Below are 22,816 nucleotides of genomic sequence, written 5' to 3' on the forward strand. Positions count from 1 at the left end.
GTCCGACGCGCGCGCGAGAGTTTGGTGGATTAATTTGAACGCGTCGTGGACGCCGTATCACGCGGTGAAGACGTCGCGGGCGCGGCGTGCCCGTGGAAAGATTGTCGGTGTGGACCTGGGTGTAAGTGCGGGGCGAACTGTAGGTGCGGAAGCGTGCGACGGTGAGCGTCGGGGGGACGATCGGGACGATCGCGGATAGGGTCGCGCGGGGCGAACGCGCGAGATGTCGATCGGTGAGGGTGGACGCCGGACGCGGGCGCGAAATCTGTTGCGAAGATGCTTTGGAAAGATGAATCTACCGGTGGTGCTGGTGTCGGTGATCTATGGGTACGTGTACGAGATCACGAAGGCGTACGGGTTCTCGCGCGCGAGCGCGAGCGGGACGAGCGAGCTGATATTCACGCTCACGTCCTTGATCGGGTTCGTGATGTACGCGTGCACGGTCATGAGGGATCCGGGACGAGTGCCCGGGGATTACTCCCCGGCGGTGGAAGAGGGTGAGGCGCTCGTGGAGGCGAAGCGGAAAGGCGGAGGAGCGCGATTTTGTCAAAAGTGCGAGCGGCACAAGCCGCCCCGCACGCACCACTGTCGCGTGTGCAACAGGTGCGTGCTGCGCATGGATCATCACTGCGTCTGGGTCAACAACTGTGTGGGGCACTACAACTATAAGAGTTTCTTCTTGTTCTTGTTTTACGCCACGGTTTCGCTTGTGCAAGCGATGTATCAGCTTGGAATGTACGCGCAGGAAGAGATTTTCGATAGCAAGCTCGGTGTGCATCGCCCCGACAACCAAACGACCATCATCGTTGTGAGCTGCTTCGTCATCACGACCGCGCTCACCATCGCGCTCACCGCGCTCTTCTTGTGGCATGTTCGACTCGTCGTGAACAACAAGACCACAATCGAGCACTATGAGGGCGTGCGGTCGAGGTACAATAACATCCCTTCCGTGGTCGAGCATCCCTACTCGCTAGGACTATTGGCGAACCTGCGCGAGATATTGGGCCGAAATATCGTGCTTTGGCTCCTGCCCGGATGTAAGATCTCGGGAGACGGAACGCGTTTCGCGAACATTTTAGAAATGTCAAAGCAACGCTGGGATCGCACTGTTCGTACGAAGGAGGGCGAGCTCAGCGTGATTTAATCTCAAATCATTCAAGTTTCCTCACAATCCTCACAATCTTCAAACATCGAGCGACGCTCGATCGGGTGCTCACCGTCAGACAGACACTCGCTCGAGCTACCTCACTCGTTGCCTCGCCGAGAAGATGACGTGGACGCTCGTCTTCATCCTCTCCTGCGCCTCCCACGCGGTCGGCGCCTCGGCGGAGCCCGCGAACCTTCCCGGTCTCACCCCAAATCTCCACGCGGTGCGTACGCGTCGCTCGAACCCATCGAAGCGCGAGTAGACTGACGAATTTGTATTCTAATCCATCAGGCGCTCTCCGCGATCGATACCTCGGCGTGCCCCGAAGCACGCTCGGGACATCGACGCGCGAACACGGCGGCGACGAAGTACCTGAAGAATGGCGATCACGACAGGGCGCTCGCGTGCTACGTGGCGGCGCTAAACTCGAAGATGAACTTCCCACCGGCGTATTATGGTTTGGGCGAGACGTTCGCGAAGCGGGCGCCGAACGGGTTCGAACTCGCGCGGGAGAGCTACGAGCTCGCGCTGAAGCACTGGCCGGAGTACATCGACGCAAACATCGCGCTTGGGGATCTTTGGGCGCGCACACGCGGGGATAGATCTCGGGCAGAGGTGTATTTCTTGTCGGCGACGCGGTTGCGGCCGGACGACGCGTTGGCGTGGGAGTCTTTGGCGCAGAATCAGGTGGAGGATGGACGGTTGGACAATGCGCTGAAGACGTACGATGGCGCGATAGAGCGCATTCGTGAGTCGCCGGGTTTGTATTTTGGCCGGGGCACGGTGCATCAGAAGAAGGAGAACTTTCAGGCGTGTGTGAATGATGCAGAGCACGCGTTGAAAATCGCAAGCGAGTTCGGTCAAGCGTATCATTTATTGGCACTGTGCTCGTCCGAAATGATCGGCCCAGACTCGCCGTCGGCCACTGATCTGGAGATGTATTTTCGTCAGGCGATCCGATTCGAGCCAGAGTTTGCAGCGCACTTCTTAGATTTCGCGTGGTTCCTGTACAACGACGGTCGTCTGCGAGAGGCGCGAGACGTGCTCGACAAGGCGCTCGACAATCCGCTGAGCGACGAAGAGCGCACGAAATTCGAGCACGGTGCGAGAGAATTCGAACAGTTCGTCGCACACATGTCAAAGAAGGGAGAGTTGTGAGCGATTCTTAAGTGTCGTGCAAGTTACATCTGTTATTCATTATCACCTATCTCCCTCTGCGCGAGCCAGCACCCCAGTTGCCGCCCTGCGGACGGCCGTAAGGTCCGTCCATCGGATGCGACGGACGATCGTTTGCGCCTCTACTTGGTCCGCCACGTCCGTTGTTTCCTCCGTAGTCATTAGAGTAATCAGGTACGATGTGGGCGAACCTACATGAATCACCATATCTGCACCGCCCCTGTGTGAAATCGTAGCACCGCTCCTTACCGCCTAAGCGAGCGTTAATCCCACCACGCGGTCGATCGTTGCCGCGTCTATCGTCGCGTCTACCACTCTGCCCAGGTCCAAAGCGGCCGTGCACCAAAACTTGTTGCATCGCGTCGAGTGCGCGGTCTCGATTTCTTTTGTCGTGGCTTAAGATGAGCATGAGCTCTCCTTCCTCATTCTCGGGGTCGGGAATATTCATGCAAACTGTCCCACTCATGTTCTCGATGTCTCTCAGCATATTGCCGTCACGTCCAATGAGGCGATTGACCCCGCCCTTTCCACTCTTGACTGGGAAAACAGAGACGTCTTGTCGATCCTTGTACTCAACGTCCGCTGGGGTGTTTCCCTTGGCTGACTTCATAACCCATCTAATGTAGTCCCAGCACCTCGCACGCTCATCGCGATCGCCAGCCATGACACCTAGCATACCTACGTACTCAAACGCAGCTCCTGAAGCCGCTGCGATCCTTTTACGCGTTGATCCCTGCGGAGCGAAAAGTAGAAAAGTTCAGTCTCAGAAGGACTCGTGTCAGACAGGCGAAGAATGTACGGATAGACATGGAAGCTTTCGCTCGCTGGACGGCATACTGGCCCACAGCTGCGAGACAGATAACACCCGCATATTTCACTTGGAGTTTATTTTTCGCACGGAGATAGCTTGAGTGATCGCACATCCGACATGGTTGTGCCCCGGATGGATCTACTCGTCGTGCGTAAAGAAACAAAAAAAATATCGCAATCAAACGAATCGCGTGGCGAAAAGTACTCACTCCGCGCCCAATAGCAAAGCTTAATTCATCCTGGTTCGCGAAAGGAAAAACGTCGAAACCCCAACCGTCGCCCAGTCCGTCGCCCGGCTGCTCGAAACGATTCCTAAGCTTCGTCTCTTCGTTCACGTGCGTCCCTGGTTTCTTTCTCTCGCACGCCGCCATAACGCTCAACTCCGAACCTCTTCTACCCTTTCTCGACCCGACGATAATCAATTTCTCACCCTCGTCCTCGGGATGTGTCGAGCGTGTGGCGAAAAACATGAGCGTTCCGTAATCCGCCTCGATCCGTCGCAACCCGCTACCTTGCGCTCCCGTGACGTACGCCACGCACTCCGGATCCACATCAATCGCGCTCAGATAATCCCTCTCCACGCTCGTGTCCACCACGATCTTCCCCACCCGCTGCTGCAAGACCCACTCGCAGCACTCCCGCGCGAACTTCAGTTTCGCTTCATCCTCCGCTGCGATCTCCAACCTTTGTTTCCCCTCCGCGTCGCCCTCGATCGCGCTGATCTCGATCGACGCCCCCGACACTTTCATGAGCTTTTTCTTCGTCTTCCCTTGCGCCCCGATAAGGAATCGCGCGTCGTCTTGAGAGATCACGAGCGTCTCGGTCGGTCGAACGGGTTTCTCTGCTCGCTCGGTCGTCGCTTCGGCGCTTTGCTTCGCGTCGTCTTCGACGTGCATCGCGCTCGGGCCGGGTTCGGGTTCGGGCGAGCGCTGACGCACGTACTCATCCTCCGCGGCGTCGTTCATCGTCGCGCGGCACGGAGCGCACGACGCGCGCGGCGTGAGGAAGTGGAGAGAATTGAGGGTTCGACGGTTGGGTTTTCAGTGAGACGAGGACGGGAGACGTGTACAATACAGAGCTCTCGAAAGAGCGGCTAGGGTAAAAGAATGCTACAGCGGCGCGAAGAGGACGTGTGAATTTAACCCGTGCAATAAAAATCCATCTCCTCGACGCCCTTGTTGATTTCGTGGGTGCCGACCTCGTCCCAGGGAACGAAGACGAGCGTGCCCATGCCGCGGTTGGTCACACGCGCGGGCGCGGTTCCGTCAAACTTGTGCGAGGTGAATCCCAGGTTTCGTCGGTATATGTGCTCCTCATCGTCCATGGCGAGCCACTCGTCTTCGTCGGGGACGGGGACTTTGGCGTCCTCATCGACCATGGCGATCTTGACCATGTCCATTCGGTTGGACGCTCCGGGCTTGTTTCCGCGCAGTCTGGTCCAAAAGTGTGTCGCACTCAGCGACCCGTTCGCGCCGTATCGAAGCACCTCGCAGTGCACTCTGTCATCACCATCAATCGTGTATCCGCCGTGAAACACGTCGTTCGACCGCGCCAATGCGCCTTGGTCTCTCAGCAGTTTCGCCTCGACGCTGAGCTTTTTCGGAGACGTCTTGCACACGAACTCGCCGTTCCCGAGGAATCGAAAGAATCTGTACCACACCACGAGGTGACAGCTCGCCACAGCGTTTCGCATCGTCAAATCGCACTTGACTCCGGGCTTGATGTACGTGTTCCTGGACACGTACACGCCATCCGTGCGCACTCTCAACCTGTCCCAAAACATCGTTCGCCAGCACCCTCTGTACGCCTTACGACAAATCTCGTGCGTATCCTTCGCGCTCTCGCGGTGGGCGAACGCCTCGACGCAGAAGCCGCGCCAGACGTCCTCTCGCGACCGAACGAAGTCGCGGAACGATACGCACGTCACGGCGAGGCGGGCGAACCATCTCGGGCCCAGTCTGGAGGCGATTTCAGCCACCGTGTTGTCGTCGAGCACGGCGAGGATCTCCGGGATCTCCAGCTCGCGAGCCGGTTTGCGACGATCGAATAGCGCGAGCCACGGTCTGGTGAACATTTGGGCGCTCGCCGTGGGTTGGCGAGGACGAAGTCGGACGTCCGACGCCATGACTCGAGCGCCGGGAGCTCGCGAGTGAGGCGCGTGACGTCGACGAGTGGAGGTTTCGCTGGTGCACGCGACTAGTGTTTAAATTTCAACGAAACGGAGCTACGCTTGCTTCATAGGGTCGAAGCTCTCGAACGCTTGGACGAAGTTGGTGGTCCTCTCGGTCTCTTTGTCCTCGTCTTGCATGCAACTCTGCCAGTTCGCACGCTCGGGAGCCTTTATGAGGTGAGAGATGACCTCTCGACCGAATTGCATCCAATGTTTTTCACCCTTTTCAATACCTCGAATCAAGATGGAGCCATCGGGGAGATGAACGGCGTAGTACTCGCCGTCATCGACGACAGCCTTGATGGCCGTTTGCGCCTCGATCGCGTTCGCCGGCGGATCAAGCTTGGACCAAGAAAAGTCCAATCTCTTCGCCGCTTGATTGAAAATCTTTTCCGAAAGCTCGGCACGATCGACGTCAACGAGTACGCAATTCATGTGGCAGTGGTTTCCGCCCTTGTTGCGAAGCTCCAAGTGTCGCTCAAATATGACGAGCTGCTGATCCTTTGTCTCAGCGTAGCTACGAAGCGCGTCAAAGTAAGCCCACATTTCGCCCGCCGTGCTGGCTGGCAAGTTGGCGAATGACGGCAAGTGCTCGACTGGAACGACTTGGCAGTGCTCGTCGGTGAGACCGCCCTTATCCATGCTCAAGAAGCACTCATTGCCAATACTTGCGACCAAGTGCAAATCCTTCTCGTTGGACAAGCAAAACCAGCATCCCCCCGGCGCTGTGCCCATGGGAGGTAGAGCTCGTTCTCTGGGTTTGCCAGTCTTCATCTCCACGGTAATATCGCGACCGAAGAACGAGGCCTCATTCCGTTCGAGCGCAGCCTGGACGCCCTCAGCGGTTGCAAACGCAATAAAGCAGTATCCTCTACTTTGTCCGTCCGGCTTGCGCGCTAAGTGCACGTCTACCAACTCGCCACACTCGCCGAAATACTCCGAGATAGCGCCTACGTCTGCTTTCCAAGACAAGTTTCTCACATATACCGTCTTGTCTGGTTCTCCCTTGATTTCTCTCGATTGACTTTCACCATCTGCCGCTTTCGGTTTCTTCAGACCGTCTCGCCAATCTGGCTGCACGTTCGCGGCTCGCCGCTTTTGTCCTTGAGCGGCGATATACGGATTCGGACCAGTGTCAGGAGGAATCTTCGTCAATGCCGCTCTATCCATCGTCGAACCTGGCTCGATCTTCAACGCGTGCATCCACTTCTCGCCATCTTCATTGCCTGAGTATGCGATGTTAATGAAACGCGTCACCCACGGCGATTCCATCGCAGCGCTCTTCACGTTAATGTATGGTTCGCGCTCGAAGAAGAAAGGGTGTGATCCCGCGAAGTGATACCTCGGCGCGAGCGTGAGTGCCAACGCTCGTGACACGGGACTACCCGTGGAGCTCGCGCTCTTCGCCTCGCTACCTAGCTCGCGTCCGTGTACGTCCAGCGTTCCCGCTGGCCAATCCCTCGTAATCAACACATCGACGACGTCATTCTCCCCGAGTTTCTCAAAGCTCGCCTTCATGGACGTCACGTCGTCCTCCGTCGTCTCGCCATTTCGCTTCGCAGTTGATTTCCCCAGCGCGCTCGCATCCTCGTACGACAGCACGTCGAACCGCCCCGGCACCGCCGCCACGCGCATTCCCCCGCACAAGTTATACACCCGCGATTCGCTCAAAAAATACACGTTCGGTGCGATCTCGATCACCCCTCGCTCTTTCTCGCCTCTGCCTTCGTTCGTCGCGCTCTCCCTTTCCTTTGCGTACTCCAATCCCCGCTCACCGTCCGCATCGACGAAGTACGTCGGTACCGCGCACTGTTTCTCCCCAGTGACGTACGCCTCCATCGTCTCGCTCGCTTTCTCTCCGTCGTACACGCGTCCGGCGACGAGCACGGCGTCGAACGGGCCGGCTTTTGGGTTCGCGTGCGCGACGGCAACGCGCGCGCACAAGGCGTCGAACGACGCGCGCGCGTCGCCTGCAATGATGACGCGAACCGGCCGTGGTTCATCGTTCGACATTTTCGCGTCGGCGAAGCGCGAGCGCGACGAGAACGTCGCGCGTGAGAGTGCCGGGTTGATCGCGATTGTTCGGTGGCGGCTGCTGTTTTCATGTAGGAATCTGTTGGAAGTTTCAGTGATTGTTGGATGTTGAAATACACGAATTTGTTCGTTTAAGCGAGCCTGGATGCGATCCAATCGAGCGCAGGCTCGATCCACGCGCCCTGGCGGTCGATTTCTTCACCCTCGAAGCCAGGCAGGACGTCGTGGGCGACGCCCACGGTGTCAAGCTGCGCGATGAAATCGCCGAGCTCGTGCGCCGTCTTGTTCCCGGGAAGAAGGGCGATTCTCGGACCACTCTCGTTGAGCTGCGCTTGCACCCACTCGTCGCGCACGATGCGCGTGACATCATAGGCGTGCCAATCTTCATCTTTCGGGAACGCCTCGTTCCACGACCCCCAACTCGCGCCTCGCTTGAGGTCTTCGCTCCCCCACTCTCGCTCTATCGTCTTATACCCACCCAAGATCGGGACGTCCGCGGCGACGACGCAATCGAACGCCGTCGGTCGTCGCATCATCATGCTTAGCACCCCTAGCGCACCCGTGCCGTACCCGAGCAAAGCCAACTTACCCACGTTGTGCGACGCCAAAAAGTGCGGAAGCATCACACGAAGAAAATAACTCTCGTGATTCACCGACGCCGAGTCGTTCAGCCACGTCGGCGAGTTAAACGCGCACTCCACGATAATCGCTTCGTTTTTATCATGCCATTTTTTCTTCGTCGCGCCCGTGGTCATGGACACCTTCCCTTCCCTTGGCCCGAACCCAGTGTCGCCCGGGACGCACACCACCGCCGGGTACGGCTTCCCTCGCTTCCCGTCGTACCCCTTCGGCAGCGTCACCCGGTACCTCGCCGGTGCCACCGCGCGCATCTTAACATCATACTCGTAACTCGATGGAAAGTACGTCCTGTACGGCTCCAACGCGTCGAACCTGCGCCGGCGTCAACGTCTTCGTCAGTCGCTCCGCGACGCGCTTCGACAATTTCGAATCCTCCCTCGCGCGTCCACTACCGTCTTCTTGTTCGTCTCATCGGGCTGTATCGAGAGCTATGAACCATCACGTACCCATCATCGCCGTCGTCGGGGTAGGAATGCGATCGTCCGAGCGAGCTTTGTCCCGGAACGCCCGTCGCTTGCGATTCATCGGCGGCGGCTCGAGCTCGGACGCTCGAAGGCTTTCGCGATCGACGCCCGGTGTGAGCGCGGTTCGGACGACGGTGGATGAGCGAAGATGAGGCGACGATGCCATCGACGAGGGTGCGCGACATGGCGGGCGTCGTGAGAGCGCGCGCGCGGTCGTGTGAGGAGCGCTGTTGCTGAGGGTTGGAGGTGACGGAGCGACGCCGGGTGGACGCGCGGTCGTCGGCTACTACAAGGATCGAGCGGTGCTGGTCTAGAGTTGGAACAATTTACGTCTCTTGGGGATTTTATCTATGACGGCGTCGTCGGAGGTGGCGATGACCACGGAAGCGCCGTCGTCGGAGGTGGCGTTGACGACGGCGACGACGAAGGCGCCGTTTGGCGAGACAACGATGCGGTCGACGCCCACGAGGCTTGCGGATTGGAGCTTTTCGCGCATCACCGGCTCGCTCGGGTTGGTGATGTCGACGACGAGGATGGCACCGATGGACTTCGCGCTGATATACGCGTCGTTCTCGTGCACGCTCACGTCTTTAGCGTCTCGCAACTCCTCATAGATTCCCGGCGACTCGGCGAATCCCAAATTCTTCCCATCGGCGTGAATCCCACTCAAATACTCTGGTGCCCCGTACTGTGTGCTGTTGAATATTGCGAACGTCCCACCGTATACCGGTGAGACGATGTAGGTGAACGTCCGCTCGCTGCTCCCGACGCCCACGCACGATCCGCTCGTCCCCTGCAACCGACTGTCCTTCACGCTCCCGACGAGCTGCAGCGTTCCCGCCGGGGTGTACTTCAACGTCGTCACCCTACGAACTCCCCCACTGAGCACTCTAATAGTCTGCCTCGATGACGGCCCTAACTCCAAAGCGTCTGCGCCGCTGAGCTGAAACGTCGACGCCAAAAGACTCGGCTCCGCCTTCTCGCTCGGATCCAACTTGAGCGCCACCACCCGCGCGTGCGTTCCGCTCGCCACGAACGCCAGCGTATCGTTCACCACGACAACGTCCCTCGGTCGCGCGATTCGGTTAACTCCGGTCAACGCAAACAATCGCTCCGCGCTCTTTCCGTCTGCGCGCACGGCGTAGATCAAGAACGCGTTCGCTCGCGCGCACGTCACCGCCAATCGCGTCCGAGCGTCGTCTCCTAGCCCACGCTTCCCGCTCTCGTACGCGAACACGCTCTCGCACGGCCCGACATCGGAGACGTCCGCTATCGTATTCAGCTCGGGCGCGGCGCCGAGCGCGATCGAGCGCAAGACGTCGCCGCTCGCGACGTACGCGAGCGACGATGCGCGAGCCGCGGGCGCGCCGTTGGAAAACGCCACGCGCCGCGCTCCGGGGGCGCGCATTCCCTCCCCGATCGCGGTGAGCGGGGCGGCGCTCGCGCGCACGATCACCGACAGGGCAATCGTGAGAACGAGCGCGCACGCGGACATCGGTAGAGGCGACGCGAGCGATGGAGTGTTGTTTGAAATCATAGCCGAGCACGCTGTCCTCAGGACAGGGCGACGACGGGGACGTAACGAGCGGTGCGCGAGGCGAAATGACGATATTATATACATTCGAGCGTATCGGAGATCACGGACGGCGCATCTTGTGCACGAGATCGGGTTCTGCGTAGGAGATACCTACGGCGCTCCGGCGTCTCGGTCGAGATTCAAAGGGCGGCGACGGAGCAGTCTTTGAGCATAAAGACATCGACGTCGGTTGTAACGATGGGACGAGGGATATGATCTCGCTCGGTGATTTTGAGCTCGGCGATGGACTGAGACGCATCGCGTCGAGAGAGTTGACTGAGACCTCCGATCGCTCCGGAGAGGCGGGCGGCGTTTGTCGCGGCGGCTTGCGCTTCACTGTGATTCCTTCAAACGAGACCTCGCCGTCGTCGACCGGACGCCGCATCTTCACCTTGAGGCTCGGCTCAGCATAATTTACCGCTTTCATGGCGTGTCTCAACCGTAGCGCGCGACGAGCCGTCTCACCCGCCAGTGGTGAAACGTTCATCTTCATCGATTGGATTGGTCTCGATGCGTCACGTTTCGGCGTCTTCGTTTCTACCACTCTTAGCTCGCTCGCGGCCTCGCTCAGGGTTACCGCGAGCTCTCTCAACGTCTCCGCCGCCTGTTCGAGATCACTGTCTTCGCTCTCTTCACGCTCGTCGTCCACCACTGTTCCGCGCGAATCCTCTTCGCTCGTCGATTCATCGCGCATCGCCCGCGCGCGCGCCAATTCGATCCTCAACTCCGTCGCCTCGTCCCGCGCTCTCCCGAGCTCACGCATCCACCTCAACTTTTCCTCCTCTACCGTCTTCCGCACGATTCCGAGCGCCGTTCGCATCGCCGTCACCTCCGATTCCAACCTCCTCGATCGCGCCTCCGCCTCGCGCGCGTCCCGTCTCAACTGCGCGCGACGTCGCGTCTCATCGCCGTCACCGGCGACGAGCGCGCGCCATCTCTCGTCAGTCCTCGCACGACACACATCTCTCTCCCACGCCCCCCCGACGCGTCCACCATCGCCGCCGCGTCGTGCGTCCAGCGTCTTCGACGACGGTCGACGACGAGTGCCTCGATTCCTCTCGGACCACGCGATGACGCACCTTTCCGTTCGCCCGCGCGAGCTCGGCGTTGACCTCGGCGAATCGCGCGCACAGGTTCGACGTCGTCGATCGCACCGCCGCCGCGGACGGCGCGTCGCGCGCGAGCGACGCGCGCATGGATGCTCGAGCGCGCGCGCCGAGTTTTCACGCTCGAGCACCGACGCGCGCGATGCGTCACGCACCGACGCGCTCGGTCGGTACCGACGCGCGCGCGCGACGACGCGGTGGATACGACGTCGCGCGCGCGCGGGGGGTGCGATCGCGCTCGGGGCGACGGTCGTCGAGAGCGGGGCGAGCGATGCATCGTGCGTTATCCGCGACGTCGACGTCGACGTCGACGCGCGGGCGCGCGGGCGCGCGGGCGCGCGTTCGCCGCCGCGCGGGCGGGCGCGGACGATTTTCGGTCGCGCGCGCGGCGGGTGGACCCGGTGACGGCGACGGCGGCGACGGCCGAGACGGAGAGAAGCCAGGGATGGATTGGGACGGGGCGTGGAAGACATTCAAGAAGGAGTTCGTCGGCGACGACGCGAAGATGCCGAACGATTACGTGGAGTTTAAATCGTCGAATAAAAGGTGCGCGCGCGCGATCGCGAGGCGTCGACGCGGTATTCGCGCGCGATCGAGCGATCGACGCGAGGGGACTGACGCCGAAACCGCGTCGCGCAGACGCGCCCCGGACGCCGAGGCCAAGCGGCAAATCTACGACGACGAGGATCGCGTCCTGAACGTCGCGACGTCACAGAAGACGACCGCTGTAGGTCTCATCGCCGTCGCGTCGCTCCTGTTCGTGTTCGTGTTCGTCATCGGCCCGCCGCCGAGCGACGGGCGCTGCTCGCTCCCGTGGTGCTAACGCGCGTCCCATCTCACCCAACCACGCGCGCGCCGATCGTTGTGTAACGCACTTCGCGTCGTCGCCCCGCACCGCGGTCGCCCCGGCCCCTTCCGCGCGCGCCGTCGCCGCCGTCGATCCCCCAGCGCTGCCGTGGACGGGCGCCATCGAAACGGTCGCACGCGACAAACCAAACACCATATTTTCCCGTACACACCCCAACCGTCCGCGTCAGCGCGCGCGCCCGCCACTTCCGTCGCGTCCTCCGCGTCGCTCGCCCGCGCGACGTCCCGTCGACCGTCAACGCGCGTTCGAGCGCGCGTTCATCGTCCCTCGCGCCCGCTCGGGGGGCGCGCCGCGGTCGAGCGCGTCGGCGCGCGCGCTGATTCCCGCGAAGTGTTGAATCGCGAGGCGGTTGGGGCTCGGTGGACGTGGATTGCTCGGTCGATTCGCTCTCTCGCGACGGCGCGACGTCGGCGTCGAGGGCGTGGACGGGTGTGGGGTCGTGCGCGCGCGCGACGGGGGCGTGGGGCGATCGGTGCGCGCGCGTGGACGCACCGAGGGGCGATGAAGGTGGAGGAGTTACCGATTGGGGTCCCGAGAATCCAAACCGCGCGGCGCGCGCCGCGGGCGGAGGACGCGGCGATGGGTACGTTCGGAAACGGGGCGAGTCCGAGTGAGAGTGAGACCGTGGGGACGCCGGGAACAGGGATGGAGGGGGCGCAGTGGATTGAGCGCTCGCGGATGAGACGAGAGCGTTCGGGGTTGAAGTCGCGGACGGAGTCGAGCGAGACGGACTCGGAGCGGAGCTCGGAGGGCGATAACCTCACGCTGCGCTCGATCGAGCCCAAACCCGTGAACGAAAGGGTGACAAATGTTAAGGCGACCGCGCGGCGACACGACTCTAGGACGTCGGCCTACCGAGGCGTTTCCTTGCTGAGGCAGACAGGGAAGTTCCACGCGCAAATCAACGTGCAGAGAAAGCAACTACATCTCGGGTTCTTTTTCAGCGAAGAGGAAGCGGCCAGAGCGTACGATCGCGCAGCGATATTCAAAGCATCAGTTGAGGGCGGAGCGATCTGCACGAACATGGACATCAACGATTACAAGGATGAGATCCCCATGCTTCAGTCGTTGACGCAGCGGGAACTGCTCGAGTTACTTCACAAGATGAAAGTGAAGAGTAACGAGGCCTCGGCGCCAAATTCCCCGAGGAAGGCTTCAAAGCCGAGGGCTAAGAGTTTGCAGCGCGAATGTCGCACCAGTCACAGTGAACATTCCGAGACGGAACACGTGACCATAAGGGTGGATGCCGCCGAACCGCCTTCCAGTCCTCGTTTTGATGCGCTGAGCACCGCTGTGGGATTTGTGGAGCATAGTCGAGAGCTTAGCGTGGGGAGAATCGCCGCATCGGTTCAAATCATAAGTAATACGTGTCCGACGGTCGTCGATATGCACGTCAGTAAGCGACGAAGAACGAGGATTTGGCCGAGACAAGCGCCCGCAGCCGCTTAAAAGTATTAGCCGCCGCTGTATACGACCGGAGCCTCTCGAGGGATGCACATCCGTCGAGACGGTTGTACGAGTACGATCAATTTTTGGTTCTTTTTTTCTCTTTTGTTTTTTTTTGTTTCGTGCGAGCGATGTGAAGATCGCTCGGGCTAGCATATATTTCGCGCTCGAGATTTCAGAAAGGAGACTCCGAGCTCACGAAGCCAAGCTATGCACACATGTTTTCTTCACGCCTCGCAGCAGCCGCTGTATCGGTACAGTCAGACGAGTTGTATGTACACCACAAAATTTTCAAATCTATAATCACACGAATCCGTCGCTCACTTCTTTCGCTTGGCCGACGTCTTCGCCGCGGCTCCGCGCGCGGCGCGTTTCCCGCCGCCCGCGTCGTCGCCATCGCCATCGTCCCCCTTCTTCTCCGCCAGCGCCGCCCTCAATAAATCTCCAGGTTCGCCCTCGCCTCTCTCCATCGCTTTCGCCGCGTCTTCCACGCTCGGCGCCGCGTTCCGCTCACCCGCGCTCGCCCCTCTGCTCCCGTCGCCCACGCGTCGCCGCGTCTCCTCGATCTTCCCCTCGTACGTCTCCACCCGCTCCAGCTCCTTCCGCACCGCGTGTTTCGAGGGATCAACGCCCAGCGTTCGCAGGTACATCTCGAACAGCGTCGCGATCGCGCGCGCGATCGACAGGTGCGTCTCCGCGCGCTCGAGCGGACGCAGCCGCCGCCGCACCGCGCTCGCTTCCGCCTCGAGCAACGGCGCGAGCGCGCGCTCGATCTCCTCCGCGGACTCGGCGAAGCGCTCGAGCGCGACGCGGGCGTCCACCGGGACCTCGGCTCGGGCGGTCGACGGTCGAGCGCGCGGCATGGGTGACGCGTCGGTCAATGACGGCAGCGCGCGACGCGCACCGACGCTCTCGACGCGGACGCGCGCGCGACGCGTGGACGACGCGACGACGGCGACCGAACGCGCGCGCGCGCGGCGGCGGCGGCGGCGATGACGACGTCGGCGAGCGGGCGAAAGCTGGTGGGGCACGCGAACTTTGTGCGGTGTAATCCTTTGAGCGACGCGTTCGAGTGCGTGGGGTTCGATCACGTGGAGTTTTGGTGCGGGGACGCGACGAATGCGGCGTCGAGATTTGGTGTGGGGCTCGGGATGAGCTTGCGGGCGAAGAGCGACGCGAGCACGGGGAACGGGATCTACGCGTCGTACGCGATGAAGTCGCACGATTTGACCTTCGTCTTCACGGCGCCGTACGGGGACGACGAGAGAGCGGTAGGGTGTGGAGGATCAAGCGTGAACGTACCGCACCCTGGGAACGAGCGAGGGGCGATGATGCGATTTTTTGAGCGACACGGGTTGGCGGCGCGCGCGGTGGGTCTGCGCGTGGGAGACGCGCGCGCGGCATACGAGGAGGCGATGAAACGGGGCGCGAGAGGCGTACTCGAGCCGACGGAGATGCGGCACGAGAAACATGATGGGTGCGTCATGGGCACGCAGATCATCTCAGAAGTCGAGCTCTACGGTGACGTCGTTTTACGATTCGTCAGTCGCGCGGATGGTTTCGACGGCGATTTCTTGTGCAACTACGAGGCGACCAGGGATGTACCCAGCGTTTCGTACGGCCTTAGGAGACTCGATCACGCGGTTGGGAATGTGCACAACTTGCTCGAAACGGTGGATTACATCATGAAGATCACCGGTTTCCACGAGTTTGCCGAGTTCACGGCGGAGGACATCGGCACCATCGACAGCGGGCTGAACAGCATGGTGCTCGCAAATAATAACGAATACGTCCTGTTGCCGGTGAACGAACCCACTTTTGGCACGAAACGAAAGAGCCAAATTCAAACATATCTGGAGCAAAACAACGGTCCGGGACTGCAACATTTGGCGTTGAAGACGGACGACATCTTCACCACAGTGCGGGAAATGCGCAAGTACTCACACATGCACGGCGGTTTTGATTTCCAAGCGCCCGCTAGTGATGATTACTACAAGCATTTGAAGGAGAAAATCGGCGACGCTTTAACTGATGAACAATACGCGCTCGTAGAAGAGCTTGGATTGCTCGTCGATAAGGACGATCAAGGCGTGTTGATTCAAGTCTTCACCAAACCGGTGGGCGACCGTCCAACATTATTTTTAGAAATTATTCAGCGCGTGGGGTGCATGCGCAAGAAAGCTGATACCGACGAGTTGGAACAAGTGGCAGGTTGCGGTGGTTTCGGCAAAGGTAACTTCTCCGAGTTGTTTAAATCCATAGAAGCGTATGAAAAGACGCTGAACATTTAAAAGACCATTCTGATGTAATCGTGCACATCTTTATTTCTTCAAACGCTTTGAATTGCAACAGTCTTGTCTAACTAGTGACGTCGCGGCTAAATGAAAGCGAACGGGTTGTCAGCGCTATATTGCGACGCAGCAGCCGTGGGCTGCGCCGACGTCGTCGGCTGCTGCGGTTGCGCCGGAGATGGCATCGAAAAGCTTGGCTGCGGAGAATCTACGGGCGCAAACGAGAACTCACCGCTCGTCTGCGTTTTCATATCGTCAAACATCATCGCCTGGTGCGCATCGATCGCACTCGTCTGTGGCTGCGAAGCCGGGATGGGGAACACCATCGGGCCGAGATTTACTGGCGTCGGCTCCGGCTGCAGGGTGACCTGGTCTGGTGCAGCGGGTATTGATTGAGCTACCGACGGAGCCTTGACAGCCACCTCTGGAGTTTCTCGCGTGGACATCGATCCAAATAGGTCCGCACTACTCGGCTGTATAGACACCGGTGCGCTAGGAGCCACGGCTTGCTCGATCTTTGGTTTGATCCCGGTCACCGCACCAAACGAAGCGAACGGGTCCTGTTCTTCAGGTTGAGCAGACACTGGTTCGGGTGGTGCTTGCTGAGCCGCTTGCCACGCGCTAGGAGGCTGAAGAGGATTCGCTGGCAGCCCTGGCATTTGCATACCAGGCATGTGCACCGCCTGAGCCGCTGCGGCTTGCGACTGCGTTCCGGGAATTTGCATGCCTGGCATCTGCATACCTTGCGGCAGTATTCCCTGCGGCGGCGCGCCCGGCATCTTCATGCCCTGTGGCGGCATGCTCTGCTGCGAGAGCATGCCGGGCATTTGCACACCAGGCATTTGTATACCAGGCATTTGCATACCAGGCATTTGCATGCCTTGCGGCAGCGGCATAGCAGGCATTTGCATACCTTGCGGCGGCGGCATAGCAGGTATTTGCATACCAGGCGCCTGAATCATCATGCTGTGCATTTGTGGTGGAACCTCAGGCATCCCAGGAAAGCTAGCCTGGGGTTGTTGCGGCGGAACTTGCGGTTTGACTGTCCAAAAGTCTTCTTCCAAAGCTGTGCGAGCCACAGGAGCCGGAGTTGACACTGACTCCGCTGCTTGTGTCTGTACCGGCGTTTCCACAGTCAATCCTCCGAACAGGTCCGATTGTTGAGACTGCATCGGTTGCTGTTGCTGTTGCGGCGTAGGCGCGGGCTGACTTGGCGCCGATCGCACGTAAGACTGCTGCGCAACAGACGGCGGTGGCGCAAATGTTGCAACGCTTGCGTGCGCTTGCGACGCTGTGTGCGCCCCCGCATCAAAAGCGGCCGCGAACGAATCCCAACTTGTACCACCCTCCGATTGCTGCTGCTGCGATTGCTGCGCCGCCGGCGCGTTCTGCGCGGGTGGCGGCGAATTGAACAAACCTCCAAACAAGTCTGGTACCTGCGTAGTCGCTGGCTTGGGTGCGGGAGTTGCCTGCGTCGCCTGGGCCTGCGTCGCGCCCTCCGCGTCGTACCACCGCTTATCCACTAGAACTTCCCTGATCCAAGCCTTACCATTCACCACGTCCCCACACTGCGGCATCGATCTCTTATCGGCGGACCACCGAGCCAAGTACAGTCGTCTCGCTGCTTCGTTACCACTTCTTCGCAGCGCCTCCACCTCGTCTCCCTTGAACGTCGACGCGCTGATGCTCTTAATCCTAAAGCTAAAGTCTCGCATGATCCCCGAGCACCGAGTGCACACAAAGATGCCGAGCGAGACGCACACCGACCGTGGCGCCTGCGAGCAAGCAAAACGCGTAATCTGTCAATCTCCATTTCCTTCGCTCGAATCGTTCCCTCTTCAACGATCGCGCCGAAAACGCGCGTGTGTTCGAACAGAAATGTGTGGCTGTAACGATTCCCGGCGAGTATCGAACGAAGTGCGTTGAGTGAAGCGCATGAGACGAAGATCGCGCGGGATTCGAGCAGCTCAAAGTTTACTCACCAGCGACCCCGGACCGACACATAAGAAGCACGTTTTGTTGCCAGGCTCGCGCGCGAGCGCCGTGAGCTCGCGTTCATTCTTGTCCGCGGACATCACGGCGGAAGCGCGTGACCAGTGGAGACGGACGGACTCCGAGTGCGGTTTTGACTGGGACGCAGCGAGAAGTCTGGCGAGGCGCGACGCAACAACACGTTTAAGAGTTACATTACACCGCGGTATCGTGAAGCTCGCGCTCAGTCGGCGTCGAAATACGCATCTTCGACGTCTTGGTCCATCTCTCGACGCCAGTGCGCGTCCTGCGCCGGATCGTTGTCGACGCGTGCGTAGTCAAAGTTTTCATCCAAGCCGTCGAGAAAGCGCTCGCGCATGACGCGCTCAAACTCGGCGACGCGAGCGACGTACTCGCTCTGTGAGATGAACGCCGTTGAATCTCCTCGATTGGACCCGTACTCGTCGACATCGACGATGAACGTTGGCACCTCCGCCCGCGCGCTCTCCTCACCGCGCTCTGCCACCCGCTCGACCGGCGCCTCGTCATCGTCCTCCCGCACCCGTCCCCACCCCGCGAACATCGCCCTGCGCCACGCCTCATCGCTCATCTTTCTACCCGCGTTCTCTCGCTCGAGCGCGCGCGTCGCGCTCGACGACGCGAACGCGCTCCCGAACCGCTCGCCGCCGCCGCCCGCTCCGTCCGCGTCGCCCTCCATCGTCCTCGCCCGCGCCCGACGCTCGCGATTGCGCTCGCGATTCAGTATCCGCTCCGCCATCGTCCCCGCGTCGTCGTCGTCGTCGTCGTCACCGCTCGCGTCCGCCTCGTCGTCCTCCACGCGCGCTCGAACGCCCACCAACTGTTCGAACAGCGCCGGCGCGCGGCGTCGCATCGCGTCCACGGTGAAGTACCCATGGGCGTCGAGCGTCCAGCGCGCGTGGGCGAGTCGACGATTTCGCGCGCGGGGCGACGCGGCGCGACGCATCGCGCCCGAGCGTCGCGCGCGCGAGCCGCGTCGACGCGACGCGACGCGACGCGCGCGGTCGGTGGCTCGCTTTTGGAGTCTCGAATGTGATGGGACGTGACTCGTCCGTACGTACATGGCGAGTCGTGACTCGTCGTGAAATGGACAGCCGGAGGACAGCCCGCGCGCGCGCCCGACCGCGGTGCGCGACGCGCGATAGATCGACGCGCGACGCGATAGATCGACGGACGCGTCACGACGGGTTCGCGCGCGCGCGGCGGTGACTCGAGCGATCGGTGCGCGGCTGGCGCGGAGACGACGGAGAGAGAACCCGCGGTGGAAGGGGATTTTTTTTGAATTTCTGGATTCAAACGTCAGCGCTCGACGACGACGGGAGCGATGGACGTCCCGGCGGCGCGGCACCGCGTAACGGCGGCGCGAGGACGAATCTCGCGTATCGAGGTGGAGAACTTTAAGTCGTACAAAGGACAGCACGTGATCGGGCCGTTCAAGACGTTTACGAGCGTTATTGGACCAAACGGCAGCGGCAAGTCGAATCTCATGGACGCGATCTCGTTCGTGCTCGGGGTGCGAAGCGCACAGCTGCGAGGGACGACGTTTAAGGATTTGATATATACGGTTGATCTGGCGGACGCGAGCGAGAACCGCAGGAGCGCGCGGGTGACGCTGACGTACGAGCCAGAGGGCGAGCCGGAGGTGGACTTTTCGAGAGTCATCGAACAGAGCGGCGCGACGCACTACCAGATCGATGGCGAGCGCATGACGGTGGATAATTACAACGATCGATTGAAGTCCTACGGTATTCTGGTCAAGGCAAGGAACTTTCTCGTTTACCAAGGGGATATCGAGGCGGTGGCGCAAAAGACGCCGAAGGAGTTGACGATGCTCATCGAACAAATTTCTGGCTCGGATGAGTTGGCGGAAAAGTACTCAATGTGCGAAGAGGCGAAGTCACGAACTGAGGACGAGGCTCATACTAGCTTCACGAAGAAGAAGGCGCTGATGACGCAAAGGAAGCAGATGAAGGAACAGAAGGAAGAGGCGGAGAAGCACTTGGCGCTATTGGAACGACACAAGCAGATGAGGGTCGAAGCCACGCTCTTCAAACTATACCACATCGATGCTGACATTGAACGTGTACGCGACTCAATCAAGAACACTCGCGAGGTTCGTGACGAGCACGTCGCGGCGACTGCGGCATCCACCACACAATACGATACGAAGAAGAAGGAAAAAATGGAAAAGGACAAGTTGCACATGACGTTGGCTCGTAAGATCGAAACCATGAACAAAAAGATCTCTACGCATGCGCCTCGTCTGAATCAGATTAAGGAAGAGCAAACACGTGTACGAAAAAAGCTCGAACTGGGACAGGCTAAGCTCGCCAAGTCAAAGCGCGATGCGAGCGAACAGGCAAAGGAGATAGCCACCATGGAACAACACTTGGCGAGAATCGATGACGCCGAGGCTCTGTTTGATCAGGAGCAAGAACGTCGCCTCAATCAGGATTCCAAATTTGAGTTGACGCCCGAGCAACTTACCGAGTACAACACGAAGAAAATGGAAGCCGGTGCCGCCACGGTAACGTTGAAGACGGAGCGCGACCAACTTGTATCCCAGCTCAGTACGGATGAGGAGGCTGTGACTCGGCTATCGAGCAAGGTTTCCGAGCTTCAGTCTCGACTTTCTTTCCTCGAAGAGCAAGAAGAGCGCGAGACCGATCGTTTGGCGACGATGAATCAGACTGAGACGGTGAACATGGGCGAGCTCCAGAAGATTGAAAAGAAATTGAAGGACGTTGCCGAGGAGAAGCGAACCGTGCGCAGTCGTCAAGAGCTATTGAAGGGCAAGATCGAAGCGCTCAACGCCAAACTCCGTGAAGCAAAGGCCGATCGCAAACAAAACGAGCGCGAAGCCAAGTCAATGGAGGCGATAGCTTCCATGAAGCGCTTGTTTGGTCCCAGCGTGCACGGACGACTTACCGAGCTCATCAAGGTCTCCCAGAAGAAGTACGAGCTCGCCGTCATCACGGTCCTTGGTCGCGAGGCCGACGCCGTTGTGGTAGATGACGCCAAAACTGCAAAAAACTGTATCCAGTACCTGAAGGAGCAGCGTATTCCATCCATGCAGTTCATCCCTCTGAAGGAAATCAAGGTACAGGCCATCAACGAGCGTTTACGTCACCTCGGAGGGAGCGCGCGACTTGTGGTCGACATTCTTCAATTCGACAAATCTCGCGAGCGAGCGATTCTGTTCGCGTGTGGTGATACTGTTGTGTGCGACTCGCATGCAGAGGCGAAAAAACTGGCGTTCGGTGGTGCGCAGCGAATCAAGTGCGTCTCACTGGATGGTACTCTCGTTGACAAGAGCGGTCGTCTCACCGGTGGCTCGTCTGCGGGTCTGACCGAGAAAGCGAACCGATTTAGTCGAGCCGACGTGGAGAGTACTCGGCAAGAAAAGGTCAAATTAGAAGACGAGCTGGCGAAGATGAAGAGCTTGACTACTTTGATGTTGGAAGAGCAGCAAATCATCACCGAGAAGACGACGATTGAAAAAGACACACAGTTCTTGCAAGCCGACATGAAGGCGCTGAAGGGTAAACTTGACAAGTTGGTGCGCGACAAGGATGTGATAGTGAAATCTCTCGAGGAACTCAATCCTTCTCTTGAGAAGTCGAAGAAGGCGAGTGAAGAGGGTTCGGCCAAGGTTGCGGCGCTTGATGAAAAAATCCACGCCATTGTGGATGAAATCTATGCCTCGTTTGTCAAGAAGCTCAAGATCGCGAACATTCGCGTCTACGAGAACGAGCACCTGATGCGCAAACAAAAGCAAGCCGAGGAGAAAGCCAAGTTCTCATCACAGCGCTCGAAATGGCGGGAGCAGTTGAACTATGAGAAGAGTCGTGACACCACCGGTCCAGTTAAGACCAACGAAGGCATGATCGCGAGATACCAAGCTGAACTTGCTGAGCTTGAGACTTCGGTGTCAACCGCAGCAAAGGATCTAGATGAAACGAAAGCAAAACTCGCCGAAATGGCGACCGAGCATCAACAAGCCAAGGCTCAAGCTAAGGCGCTCGAGAGTGAACTCACTGTGCTTCGCACTCATAGCGCGCAGGCGCTTGAGGAAACGGCTCGTCTTGAGAAGCAAATCTCTTCTCACGAGAACGCTATCGTCGCTCAGCTCGAAAACCGGCGCGAAATCGTTCTCGGCGCCTCTATGGAACAGCTCGTGCTTCCAAGAGCGCTTGCGCTCGGTGCCGGTGGAGACCAGGACGCCATGGAAGTTGACGCCGAACCATCCACGACGGATGCGAACGTCGTGCTCGACTATTCAAACTTGTCTAGCGATTTGAAGACGATCGGCAAAGATCAACGTCCTGCCAAAGAAAATGAACTGCGAATCGAGATCGAGCAAAATGCTCTGGAACTTCAGAAGATTGAACCGAACATGAAGGCGCTTGAACAATACGAGCAAATCAAGGAAAAAGAACGGTTGCAAACGTTAGAATTAGAGGCTGCGAAGGATCGAGTGAAGGAAGCGACGGATGCCTTCGAGGAGGTCCGAACTCTTCGTCGATCGATCTTCCTCGAGGCGTTCCAGCACATGGCTGATTCTATCGACGTGCTCTACAAGGAACTGACGCGTAGCTCAAGCCACCCTCTCGGCGGTCAGGCATATTTGAGCCTGGAGAACAACGAAAACCCTTTCTTGCACGGCGTCAACTTCACCGCCATGCCACCGACGAAACGTTTCCGTGAGATGGATCAGCTCTCCGGTGGTGAGAAAACCATCGCCTCCATCGCGCTCCTTTTCTCCATTCACTCGTACAGAAGTGCGCCGTTCTTTGTTCTGGATGAAGTCGACGCCGCTCTGGACAAGGTGAACGTTGAGAAACTCGCGGCGTTTATGGCCGCGCGCTCGCACGGCAAGAATGGAAAGAATGGTACGCAATCCATCGTGATTTCATTGAAGGATTACTTCTACGACAAGGCGGACGCGCTCATTGGTGTCACCCGAGACGTCTCTCAGGCGTGCTCAAAGGTGCTTACGTTCGATCTGACTCGATACGACTAATAAAAGAAACACTCGAGACGACGAGAGAGACGATAGAACGAAAACTTATCACTTGT

The 22,816-nt window shown here is 59.3% G+C and overlaps 15 protein-coding genes across 15 annotated transcripts; 6 read left to right on the forward strand and 9 right to left on the reverse strand.

Annotated features, from left to right (window-relative positions):
- Positions 1–223: 223 nt before the first annotated feature.
- On the forward strand, positions 224–1,144 carry OT_ostta03g03640 (Zinc finger, DHHC-type, palmitoyltransferase; the record flags this gene model as incomplete). The annotated part of the gene is made up of 1 exon (XM_003078223.1): positions 224–1,144. The coding sequence occupies one exon, from the start codon at positions 224–226 to the stop codon at positions 1,142–1,144; it is 921 nt and encodes a 306-aa protein (XP_003078271.1).
- A 124-nt stretch (positions 1,145–1,268) lies between these two features.
- On the forward strand, positions 1,269–2,305 carry OT_ostta03g03650 (Tetratricopeptide repeat; the record flags this gene model as incomplete). The annotated part of the gene is made up of 2 exons (XM_003078224.1): positions 1,269–1,370; positions 1,439–2,305. 2 exons carry the CDS (start codon positions 1,269–1,271, stop codon positions 2,303–2,305), a joined length of 969 nt encoding a protein of 322 aa, XP_003078272.1.
- Positions 2,306–2,351: 46 nt separating this feature from the next.
- Positions 2,352–4,098, reverse strand: OT_ostta03g03660 (Zinc finger, CCCH-type; the record flags this gene model as incomplete). Its single annotated transcript, XM_022984820.1, has 2 exons — positions 2,352–3,056; positions 3,343–4,098. 2 exons carry the CDS (start codon positions 4,096–4,098, stop codon positions 2,352–2,354), a joined length of 1,461 nt encoding a protein of 486 aa, XP_022838545.1.
- A 173-nt stretch (positions 4,099–4,271) lies between these two features.
- Positions 4,272–5,258, reverse strand: OT_ostta03g03670 (F-box domain; the record flags this gene model as incomplete). Its single annotated transcript, XM_003078226.2, has 1 exon — positions 4,272–5,258. The coding sequence occupies one exon, from the start codon at positions 5,256–5,258 to the stop codon at positions 4,272–4,274; it is 987 nt and encodes a 328-aa protein (XP_003078274.2).
- Positions 5,259–5,357: 99 nt separating this feature from the next.
- Positions 5,358–7,316, reverse strand: OT_ostta03g03680 (Nucleotide-binding, alpha-beta plait; the record flags this gene model as incomplete). Its single annotated transcript, XM_022984821.1, has 1 exon — positions 5,358–7,316. One exon carries the CDS (start codon positions 7,314–7,316, stop codon positions 5,358–5,360), a length of 1,959 nt encoding a protein of 652 aa, XP_022838546.1.
- A 152-nt stretch (positions 7,317–7,468) lies between these two features.
- OT_ostta03g03690 (unnamed product) lies at positions 7,469–8,625 on the reverse strand (the record flags this gene model as incomplete). The annotated part of the gene is made up of 2 exons (XM_022984822.1): positions 7,469–8,288; positions 8,423–8,625. 2 exons carry the CDS (start codon positions 8,623–8,625, stop codon positions 7,469–7,471), a joined length of 1,023 nt encoding a protein of 340 aa, XP_022838547.1.
- Positions 8,626–8,750: 125 nt separating this feature from the next.
- Positions 8,751–9,935, reverse strand: OT_ostta03g03700 (Six-bladed beta-propeller, TolB-like; the record flags this gene model as incomplete). Its single annotated transcript, XM_022984823.1, has 1 exon — positions 8,751–9,935. The coding sequence occupies one exon, from the start codon at positions 9,933–9,935 to the stop codon at positions 8,751–8,753; it is 1,185 nt and encodes a 394-aa protein (XP_022838548.1).
- Positions 9,936–10,077: 142 nt separating this feature from the next.
- OT_ostta03g03710 (Shugoshin, C-terminal) lies at positions 10,078–10,836 on the reverse strand (the record flags this gene model as incomplete). The annotated part of the gene is made up of 1 exon (XM_003078229.2): positions 10,078–10,836. The coding sequence occupies one exon, from the start codon at positions 10,834–10,836 to the stop codon at positions 10,078–10,080; it is 759 nt and encodes a 252-aa protein (XP_003078277.2).
- Positions 10,837–11,393: 557 nt separating this feature from the next.
- Positions 11,394–11,945, forward strand: OT_ostta03g03720 (unnamed product; the record flags this gene model as incomplete). Its single annotated transcript, XM_022984824.1, has 2 exons — positions 11,394–11,668; positions 11,762–11,945. 2 exons carry the CDS (start codon positions 11,394–11,396, stop codon positions 11,943–11,945), a joined length of 459 nt encoding a protein of 152 aa, XP_022838549.1.
- A 546-nt stretch (positions 11,946–12,491) lies between these two features.
- OT_ostta03g03730 (DNA-binding domain) lies at positions 12,492–13,439 on the forward strand (the record flags this gene model as incomplete). Its single annotated transcript, XM_003078231.1, has 1 exon — positions 12,492–13,439. The coding sequence occupies one exon, from the start codon at positions 12,492–12,494 to the stop codon at positions 13,437–13,439; it is 948 nt and encodes a 315-aa protein (XP_003078279.1).
- Positions 13,440–13,756: 317 nt separating this feature from the next.
- OT_ostta03g03740 (Sas10/Utp3/C1D) lies at positions 13,757–14,299 on the reverse strand (the record flags this gene model as incomplete). The annotated part of the gene is made up of 1 exon (XM_003078232.2): positions 13,757–14,299. The coding sequence occupies one exon, from the start codon at positions 14,297–14,299 to the stop codon at positions 13,757–13,759; it is 543 nt and encodes a 180-aa protein (XP_003078280.2).
- Positions 14,300–14,428: 129 nt separating this feature from the next.
- On the forward strand, positions 14,429–15,727 carry OT_ostta03g03750 (Glyoxalase/fosfomycin resistance/dioxygenase domain; the record flags this gene model as incomplete). Its single annotated transcript, XM_003078233.1, has 1 exon — positions 14,429–15,727. The coding sequence occupies one exon, from the start codon at positions 14,429–14,431 to the stop codon at positions 15,725–15,727; it is 1,299 nt and encodes a 432-aa protein (XP_003078281.1).
- An 86-nt stretch (positions 15,728–15,813) lies between these two features.
- Positions 15,814–17,802, reverse strand: OT_ostta03g03760 (Arf GTPase activating protein; the record flags this gene model as incomplete). The annotated part of the gene is made up of 2 exons (XM_022984825.1): positions 15,814–17,502; positions 17,710–17,802. 2 exons carry the CDS (start codon positions 17,800–17,802, stop codon positions 15,814–15,816), a joined length of 1,782 nt encoding a protein of 593 aa, XP_022838550.1.
- A 140-nt stretch (positions 17,803–17,942) lies between these two features.
- OT_ostta03g03770 (Protein of unknown function DUF2052, coiled-coil) lies at positions 17,943–18,476 on the reverse strand (the record flags this gene model as incomplete). The annotated part of the gene is made up of 1 exon (XM_022984826.1): positions 17,943–18,476. One exon carries the CDS (start codon positions 18,474–18,476, stop codon positions 17,943–17,945), a length of 534 nt encoding a protein of 177 aa, XP_022838551.1.
- A 585-nt stretch (positions 18,477–19,061) lies between these two features.
- On the forward strand, positions 19,062–22,760 carry OT_ostta03g03780 (Structural maintenance of chromosomes protein; the record flags this gene model as incomplete). The annotated part of the gene is made up of 1 exon (XM_003078236.2): positions 19,062–22,760. One exon carries the CDS (start codon positions 19,062–19,064, stop codon positions 22,758–22,760), a length of 3,699 nt encoding a protein of 1,232 aa, XP_003078284.2.
- Between the last annotated feature and the right edge of the window lie 56 nt (positions 22,761–22,816).

This window comes from Ostreococcus tauri, assembly GCF_000214015.3.
Source record: "Ostreococcus tauri WGS project CAID00000000 data, contig chromosome 03, whole genome shotgun sequence".
Lineage (NCBI taxonomy): Eukaryota > Viridiplantae > Chlorophyta > Mamiellophyceae > Mamiellales > Bathycoccaceae > Ostreococcus > Ostreococcus tauri.